The following is a 9,992-nucleotide window of genomic DNA, read 5'->3' on the forward strand; positions in this document are numbered from 1 at the left end:
CATGAAGAGACAGCAAGAAAAAACACTGATCACTGGATTTGGTCCCAGATAACATTTTACATGTCTCAAGTCAGCACAGACCCAACCAAATGTGCCGTTCACACACATTTTTATATATTTAATCCACAACCCATCTCCATATACTGGTGCTACAGTATATTATGGATTTAATGTTCATGTCTGTTACTGCTAGATTTGGTAGGAACTTTGTCACTTCGGTCACACCAGTAAAAGAGAGTGTGTGTGTGTGTGTGTGTGTGTGTGTTTCATGATACATGTATGAATTAAATTATGAAGAATGATGGATTGGAGTTTTTTGTGTGTGTGTGTGTGTGTGTGTTGTACGTGCTTCTGATGGGAACATGTCCCACCCACATCCGCAAAAGACACCTATGAAGAGTTCAAGATAAGCCTTTTTTTCTGAAAAATATGAGTCAGAGATGATGGGAGTGGCAGGGGTAGAAAACTCTTGATAAATGCGGTGGTTCTTGCTTTCCATCGCATCAGAAAGCTGATAGTCGAGAAACAGCAGTCAGATCACAGAGCAGAGCAGAAGGAGGGGGGGGTGCAAAAGCAGGTGATTGGCCGTGGCAGGTCAGCATTCATGTCGTCGGCTTTGGCCATAACTGTGGCGGGAGTCTCATCACTAAAGACTGGGTTATATCTGCAGCGCACTGCTTCCAGAGGTATGATGTTTAAGGCTTAAATAAAGCTTAAAGTCCCCCTGTAGTGAAAATCTAGTTTTTTTATGAATGAGGCATTTATATAGCGCTTTATTGTATATTGCTGTACACCCAAAGCGCTTTACAATCATATGGAGGGTCTCTCCTCAACCACCACCAGTGTGCAGCATCCACCTGGAGCCTCAGTACAACAGAGCCAGTGCACTCACCACACACCAGCTACAGGTAGAGAGGAGAGAAAGATAGAGCCAATTCAGTGGATGGGGATTATTAGGAGGCCATGATTGACATGGGCCAGTGGAGGGAATTTGGCCAGGACACCAGGGTTCCCTTTCATGGGAACTTCGAACTGCGTCCTCTAGGGGTCGCTATGGGGAACGCCTCATCGTGACCTGTGTCTGAAGCATACATTGAAAAACACCAACTCGTTGGCCGGCGACAGCCATGACGTCACTTCCAGTGCGACTATAGTATAAATAGGCACCGGGAGCACACATCATTCTCTTCTTCGTCTTCATTGACTGTTTTGTTTGAAGCGTGCATTTCTGTGGTAAGAGCGATCTCTATTCATCTCATTATGGCGAGCACTAGCAAAGCATTTAAGGATGTGTGGAAAGAGGGGCAGCCATCTGCTTCCCGCGATTCAGGACCCGCCGCTGCTGAAGCACGGAAGAGAATGAGCTTGTGGGGATCGCAGGTGGATCTGGCCGATGAGTTTGAAGGGGGGTTTCGCGATCGTCAGCTGTGCACGAGAGTAAGCAGCTGGAGGATGTTATTTCATTAACATTGTCTGGTTCAGGGGCCATTGATCTGCTGGGATCAGCCCAGCAAAAGCAGGAAATATCTGAGGAGGGCAAAGAAGCTGAGGCTGAGCCTTCCCAATCCTCCTGCCCTGCGTATGATGAGCTGTTGAAAATTATGGATCGTGCCACGGCGAGGCTTTACTTGCCGTGAAGCGGGTGAAGAAAGTGACGTCGCGAAATATCTCGATGAACGTTATTTTTCTGGCCATAACCCTCCAGCTCAGGTGAGCCTTCCTTTCGCTGTAAACCACGCTGTAGTTTAGGCATGTTTTGTGCCATTGATCATCGCTGTCGTCCTTAATAAATAAAGCCTTTATTCATGCTTGGGTGTCGGCTGTGAATCCAGTGGAGAGAAATCCCAACGCCCCGCCTTCCAACGATCCAATCAATTCCCGAAGGACAAAATCAAGTCCCGCCCTCTCATTTCAGATGCCGTTTCACTCGGATATACGTCACAGTAGAGAAGAAAAGACCATTGCAACTTCTGTTTCATGCTGACTTTAAATATGTAAGTTTTAAAGGATACAATTTTGATTACAGGGGGACTTTAATATACATTTGCAGATTGATAATAGTGGGATTGAAGCAGATTTTCTCTATATACAGTGCCGGTGTGTCTAACACTGTGATGTACTTTGGTCGTCTGAACCAATCCGGCTCAAACCCTAATGAGATGTCCAGGACAGCGAGTCGAATCATCAACCATCCTGGCTATGTCGGTGCTCCTTATGACAACGATATAGCACTGGTCCAGCTCTCCTCCTCTGTGACTTTCTCTGATTACATAAGGCCGGTCTGTCTGGCAGCGGCTGGGAGTGTATTTGGTGGAGGCACGGAGAGCTGGGTCACTGGATGGGGCAGACTACAATCTGGAGGTGAGTGAACATTTGCTTGCCAGTTATACTGTAAACCGCAACAATTTACCTAGAAATGTTTTTTTAAAGCCATAAAATTTGTCCTCTGATCTGTGTCACAGGCTCAGTGTCTGATATGCTGCAGGAGGTGACGATGACAGTTGTGAACAACATTGACTGTAATAAGTCTTATGGAGGGAACATCACAAGCAATATGATTTGTGCTGGACAGCAAGGGAAAAGTGCATGTCAGGTAAGACATCAGTCATTCATTTTAACCATTTTTAATCCAAAGTTATTTACAAAACACCTGCAAACTTTACACTGCCAACATTGTTGCTTAATGAAGCCCAGTCTTAAACTCAAACACTACGACTAGGGATGCACTGAAATGTCGGCCGCCGAAAATGGTGTTTTTACTTTTTGGTCGAAAGAGAAAAACGGCTGAAAATATATTCCGCCCCGCCCTTGCAACGTTCAGTCCCAAAGGATGATGAATTCTAAACATAAATAAAACAACACAGTTTATTAAAGAAACTAACAGAAATTAATCCAAAATAGAAAGCCAAGCAAGTGTGCACTGCACAAACAATACCAGACAACACAGAGGAACTTAAAAACACAGTGATAACGAACTAAAGGGAGAACAGGTGTGCTGATTAATGAATGTCCATGGTGACTGATGAGTGGCGGGAAGATAGAACAAAGAAAACAGGAAGGTGAAGTGACAAACTAAAAGTCCATGATAATGAAACTAAAGAACCTAATGGTGACATCCCAGCAGTGTTCAGTGCTCAGGTTTCACTCTATATAAGATAATAATATAGTATAGTCTATATAGATTATAATATAATATAGTCTATATAACGCACCGATAGATGTCTTCACTTCCTTCCACTGTAGAAAAAAAAGTGGAGTCCGAGTCTGTACAGTAGTGATCGTGAGCCGGAGCCGCGGTATCAAACTCCCGCCCTAAACTCCAGCAGACCCAATCGCAAGATCACAATCATGATGCCACAGCCCGTTATGATAGCATCAAATAACTAACTACAACCAAACTTACTCAATCTAAAAAACTAAAAAACACACTACATTTGAACTACCTGAAATAACAGAAATCATCTTTGGGAGACAAAATTATTTGAAGTGTAATTTGATTATTTACTTTTGCTCACGTCCCATTCATTTTCATGGAGAGGAGGGGACTTTTACTGCAGCCAGCCAGCAAAGAGCGATCGAAATTAAATGGCTTCAAACAAAAACAGATTTTCCGACACCAGAGGCCTGTTTCACAACGCCAATTTTGTTTTTTAAGTTCGTGCTTAGTTTGAGCAAACACTGAGTTTGTTCAACTAGCTTCATGCAACAGACCACAGAACGCAAATGTCATTGTTTTTCAGCATTGAACTTAGCATTGTAGTAAATCAGCTCAAAAGGGAAATATTTATGACTAATTATAACTGGTTATGATTAATAATAAATATTTAGATTAGATCTTCGAATTAACTGTAGCAGAATCAATATTACCATTACTTGATCTGTCCGTCCACCGAGCAGACAAAATAATAATTTATCAATTCAAAGAACGATTATTTTCCAGGCCAAGGAAGAGTAACTGTCCTTCTTTATGCAGTGCTAGCAGTAATTTAGCATATTGTAGCAAGGGTTCAAAACATTCATTGACTTCGAATTGTGAGCAGCAAACAGAGGCAATCGATCGTGAATATAAGGGATTTAATAAATTAAACTATATCTAACATATAATTAACTAAGCAAAACACATACTGAATGAAACAAAGTAAGGAAAAGAGAGAGGAAAGTAAAGGATGGCAGTATTTCACATCAATTTTAGACACAACCTTTGAGTAACATCAGAGAATCAAAAATCACCTTAAAAGGGGCTGAAACTTAAACACGCATCTAAATAATTGTAAACGGTTACTTGCATTGGCTTCGATTGCTGAACAAGACTCCTGATGCGGTAGACAACGGAGGTCTTTGATGAGTTCGTGAGGAGTGAGCTGGAAGTTTAGTTCTGGTTCTTCTGAAGAAGGAAAAGTCCACAGCGACTAAAGTTACTTGAAGATAAAACTGCCGGAAAATAAAAACTCAAGAGGAAAATCTTGAGAGTCTTGGAAAAGTGTTGTCTCAAACGAAGAGGGTTTTCAAGATTATTTCGGGCTAATCACTTTTGTGGGTTCATATTCTGTGTGGACTGGCCAATACCAGGCGTGAATTTTTGAGCGGGATAAGTTTCCTTTGTTTCCCTTTATGGCCCATTTGCATGTTTTATGGCCGGTCTGGAATTTCTGCAGTTTTAACCCAAAATATAGTACAAATCGTATGATGCGTTTCACAATCACATACTGTACATCATTGTTTGAGGAATAAAGAGCAGATAATATTGATACCAAGAAAGAGACCTTTAGAATCGATTAAACCAAAGATACATCCATACACCTGAATATCAGTGTTTAGGGCTTTTTCTAATTCAAATCACGAGTGGTAACTCAGCTAATCTAATAGGGAAATGTACAAACAACACATGCAATATACCAAATATATTTGTAGAGTATAATAGAGTAAAAGGTCTTTACGTGTGTGTGTGTGTGTGCGTGTGTGTGTGTGTGTTAGTTTGCTTGGTCAGCCGGGCCCATTGTGCCTGGCCCTGGGGGTCATTTACGTCTCTTTGGAATGTGTTTGAAACTCCAAATGAAGGCGAGAGTGGTGAAACTGTTTAGCATCTCCTTGATAGTGGGGGGGGGCACCATTTGACATTTAGCACCCATATAAGTGTAAAGTCGGTGACCAGGACTGTAATTTATATGCAAATGTCAAAAGCTAAAAGGGTCTCTTAAGCCATAAAACCCCAAAGATCATGCATGATTCTAATATCAGCAAACATGTTTTTATGCTTTAGTAGAGTCAAAACAATTACATGTGGCACCTTTAAACAGCCATTCAGACTTTTGTGTTCACAATGGTATTCATCACAGCACCAAATACTTAAAATAGTTAACAGGCTATCTGTTTTAAAACTTAAATATGGCCAAGATATTGATTGAAAATGCTCTGATTCTTTATTTAACTCATTAGTTAACATGAACTGAAAATGAAAATACCTTGACAATGAAAAAAAAAATTATATAATGTTAATTTCAGCATTTACTAATACGTTATTAAAATCAAAAGTTGTTAGTGTATTTTTTAATGAACCTGAACTAATGCACATGTTTCTCATGTCATCATCTCTTTGGGAAATTCATAATAAATAATAATAACTCAAGATGCTCTGTTGAGATATGTGATATATGTGCTTTATTTAAACAGCAAAGGAAATACATAAAATTGGTTCGAGCCAGTAAACTAAAATGCATTGATGGACACACGGCCGGCATACTTTCACCATTGGGTTATTGCATACTTCTGTCTGTAATACAGTTGTTTATTGTATACTGTCAGAGATATAAATGCTGAATGTGTCTCAATACAGGGAGACTCTGGAGGTCCAATGCTCAGCAGGAACGGCTCCCTGTGGATTCAGTCTGGCGTTGTGAGCTTTATAAGAATCCCATGTGATGACCCCAAACATCCCAATGGGTTCGCCAGAGTCTCTCAGTACCAGGACTGGATCAAGTCTTACACGGGCAGCAACCCACCTGGATTTGTTGCATTCAACAATGACATTCAACATTCAATTCCACCTCCAACTCCAACTCCAACTAAAACTCCAACTCCAACTCCAACTGAAACTCCAACTAAAACTCCAACTCCAACTCCAACTCCAACTAAAACGCCAACTCCAACTAAAACTCCAACTCCAACTCCAACTAAAACTCCAACTCCAACTCCAACTAAAACGCCAACTAAAACTCCAACTCCAACTAAAACTCCAACTCCAACTAAAACTCAGACTGCAGCATCAAACTCCAACTCCAGAAGCGTTCCTAGCCTCCTCTTATTCCCCCTTTCTCTCACAGTCTCCATCATTCCTTTCACCTTCTCCCTCTTTCTCACTTCCTAAAGATCGCTTGAACAGTACTTCTGGACACAGTTTTTGTTTGATGAAGAGGACAGTTCTGCTGCACATGCTCTCGTAAATATGAGGAAAAAACTGTTATATTATTGTATTTGCAATTTATTCTTTATCATGCTTTAAATGTACTATACTTCAAAAGCTCTCTTACTGACATTTTAAGAGGAAACACTAATAAAGTTCAGTTCATCATGCTTCTTTGAGATTCAGGATGTTTGCATAAATAGTAGAGATGGACTGATATGGATATATTCCTTGTATATGTTTGATAGATAATGCATTCATTTTCATTTCGGGGTAAACTAAATTAATCTGGCTCCACATAGTTTAAGTTTATGTGTTTACAGGGGCAATGCACATTAATAAACATAACTGTAAATGTGCCAAAATTCTTTTATTCTTTTCATCTGTTGACAGATTGTTCAAATGTCACCCTAAAAACAAAGAAAGAGCATCATTACACATATACACATATTAAAAAATAGAAAAAAGTAAAATACAGAAAACATTACAGACACATAAATGCACAATAAATATCGCTACTAAAATACAAAATATTAGTAAATTATCTGGATAAATGACATTGAAGCTAACCAGAGGGAAGAAAATAATAAATAAAATTAAAATTAAAAAGATATCTCTTTAACATTTCAAATATTTCTCCTAGACAGAAATTAGGTTACTTTAAGATTGAATGGAAACTTTTGATTGAGTCTCCTGCTTCTCAAATCTGTCTCCTGAGACAAAAAAAAACTCTTAACGCTGCCACAATGGTCTCCTTTAAAGCTTGAGAAGAGATCTCAACAACATCATCTCCTAATCTAAAGACTCAAGAGCTTTCATATTTGTCTCCTCTAAATTTCAGAAGTGATTTCAATAACTTTACAAAGTGTGCACCAAGTCAAATGCCTCAATATGAGCTCAAACATATCTACCATATAATATGTATTAATAATCAAATTAGTCAATTAATAATCAAGACTGAGTCATAAGCCATTTATGTGCCTTTCAGCAAAGAAAGCTCCAGGGTTACATTTCTGTAGATCAGTTTTCATTAAGGCATTCGGTACATTACTATTTCCAACAACAAATTATGTGCGTAAGTACATAAACATTGTGTTATAAAAAGTAACATTATCCTTATTTCTGCATAATTTCTCTCTCAATATAGCCTTTAACTCTGAATTTATGGTTTTCCCTTTATTTTGTGCCTTTTCAAGTACTTGACTTGATGCACACTTTGTAAAGTTGTTGAGATCTCTTCTAAAGCTTTACAGGAGACAAATATGAGTCTCCGCAACTTACGTGAAGACACGGGGCAACGGGGACAGCCTGGAGGGCAGGACCTCGTACTGATATGCTCGTCCTTCGGACACGAACCACAGCAATGGTCTGTGGTGCGGAAGGGTCGACACATGAAGTACGCATCATTCAGGTCGACCGCTGTAAACCAATCTTGGGGACGGATGCACCCGAAGATGCGTTCCTGCGTCAATATCTTGAACGTAACCGGTGAAGGGCCCGGTTCAAGACACGCAGGTCCAAGATTGGTCGTAACCCACCGCGTTTCTTGGGTACAATGAAGTAGGAGCTGTAAAACCCTTTCTTCATATCGGCTGGAGGGACTGGCTCTATCGCATCCTTTGCCAGTAGGACTGCGACCTCCGCCCGCAAGACAGGACCATCGGCCGCCTTCACTGTTGTGAAGCAGATGCCACTGAACTTGGGGGGACGCCGGGTGAACTGAATCGCATAGCCGAGGCTGATGGACCGCGGAAACCAGCGAGACGGGCTGGGTAGCTCTAGCCAGGCACCCAGATACCGTGCAAGCGGGACAATGGAACAACTGCCATACTGCAAACCAATATTCGCTGGGCAGCGAAGTGGAATGCAGGGACCCAACTCGGGTGGCTTGTGAGTGGACTGAATGTGCGATGCAATGCTTACCTGGTTCCACAGGTTGGCAGAGGTTGCGTGAGTAGGGCCTTCATTGACTCTCTCGAACTGCCCGCTGCTGCCAGCTGGCGAAGGAGGAGGATGAGCGTGGTCCGGTGTTGGTCCGTCCACGACTCTCTGTACCCTCCCGGGACCCAGCGACAGAGAAAACCGCTCTTTCGTCGAGATTTTCCAGATTCTCCACCCAGCCCTCCTCCGGGGTAGGGAGAGATGCCTTCACCATCCCCCGAGAGCAGCTTCCTCACTCTCTGGGTCGCCCGTCCCGGGGCCTCTTGCTCTTTTGCTCACCGCCAGATTTGACGGGGGCCCGGACTAGTGGGGCGGCCTGCCAACACCCAGCTCCACGGCGCCGCTTGTGGGAGGTGGACGCAGGGGGCCTCCCTTGGTGATGAGAAGGCTGGGGTGCTGCGGATGGCGAACGGGTGGACGCCTCAGTCTGCTTCTGTACAGCCGAGAGCTGCTGGGCAAGGCTCACGACCGCATCGCCGAAGAGGCCGGTCTGGGACACAGGGGCATTAAAGAACCAAACTTTGTCGGTGTCCCTCATATCGACAAGACACAGTCAGTTTTGGCTCTTTTACACCACCATAGTGGACAGGGCGCGCCCCAGAGACAGCGCAGTGGCCTTCGTCGCATGTGGGGCGAGGTCCGTAGCGGTGCGGAGTTCTTTGAGAACTTCTGAGTCGTGACCACCCTCGTGCAGGTCCCTCAGTGCCTTAGCCTGAAGAACATGCAGTAACGCCATAGCATATAAGGCGGAGGCAGCTTCTCCACAGGCCGTATAAGCATCGCTGGCCAGTCGAGTACCTACAGACCTGGGAGGGGAGGCACGGTTCGCCCTGCGGGGTGGAGGCGGTATTAGGACACACTTGCATCGCAACCGACCGCTCCACCGGGGGGGACCCTTGTAACCCCTTAGCTGCACCACCGTTGAGGGTGGTGAGGGAGGAGAAACCAGCAGATCGGTTTCCGGCAGTAAAAGGTGTTGTACATGACCTGGTGAGCCCTTCATGCACTTCCGGGAAGAAAGGCACCGAGGCGGGGCGCTGAGAACCAGCATTGAGCCCTACCGCTACGGCGGCCCGGGAAAGCATAGCCGTTATTTCCGGATCCGATTCAGGCATTGCTACAGTCCCGGAGGAGAGCAGTGCAGCCAACTCTCCCTCTCCAGAAGGCTCCGGCTCACCCTCCGATGCAGCGATCGACATCCGGTCGTCGGGAGGAGCGCCAAAGGATACGGCTGGTACGCTCCTTGTAGAGAGCCCAGCACGTTCCATTGGCAGCTCAACTGGTTGCGGAGTGCCTCAGACCGCCCGCGCTACTGCCTGAAGTAGCCCCCACCTGGCTGCCACCATGAGGAGAACTAGATCGAGGCAGATGAAACGGAACTCCGCCCCTTGAGGAAACGGAGCTTGGCCCGGGACTCTAAGATGATCATCTTCCCGCAATGAGAAGATGACTCATCCACAAACGCCACCTCAGCGTGCTACATGCCCAGGCACGTGAGGCAGTGATCGTGACCATCACCCAGCGCCAGGTAACGACCGCATCCAGAAACGCCTGGGTGATAAGTTGTCTATAGCAAGACCCACATCGTATTTACAAAGACGTAACTTCAAGTTTGCCATGCAACGTCGTCTTTAAAAAGACGCACCCGAAA

At 43.9% G+C, this 9,992-nt stretch overlaps 1 protein-coding gene across 1 annotated transcript; it reads left to right on the forward strand.

The window, feature by feature from the left end:
* The first annotated feature begins 176 nt into the window (after positions 1 to 176).
* Positions 177 to 6,364, forward strand: LOC107568447 (chymotrypsin-like protease CTRL-1). Its single transcript, XM_016254417.1, has 5 exons — positions 177 to 227; positions 508 to 686; positions 2,093 to 2,361; positions 2,463 to 2,593; positions 5,834 to 6,364. Exons 1-5 carry the CDS (start codon positions 177 to 179, stop codon positions 6,362 to 6,364), a joined length of 1,161 nt encoding a protein of 386 aa, XP_016109903.1.
* The last annotated feature ends 3,628 nt before the right edge of the window (positions 6,365 to 9,992 follow it).

Source organism: Sinocyclocheilus grahami, unplaced genomic scaffold (genome assembly GCF_001515645.1).
Source record: "Sinocyclocheilus grahami isolate Dianchi unplaced genomic scaffold, SAMN03320097.WGS_v1.1 scaffold1245.1, whole genome shotgun sequence".
NCBI lineage: Eukaryota > Metazoa > Chordata > Actinopteri > Cypriniformes > Cyprinidae > Sinocyclocheilus > Sinocyclocheilus grahami.

What these genes read in the sequence shown, in the direction of transcription:
- LOC107568447 (XM_016254417.1), top strand. Translation starts at nt 177, where the DNA reads ATGTCTGTTACTGCTAGATTTGGTAGGAACTTTGTCACTTCGGTCACA. An exon ending in GCAGCGCACTGCTTCCAGAG is followed by an intron (nt 687 to 2,092) that starts GTATGATGTTTA and finishes CTCTATATACAG; the next exon opens with TGCCGGTGTGTCTAACACTG. An exon ending in AAGGGAAAAGTGCATGTCAG is followed by an intron (nt 2,594 to 5,833) that starts GTAAGACATCAG and finishes GTCTCAATACAG; the next exon opens with GGAGACTCTGGAGGTCCAAT.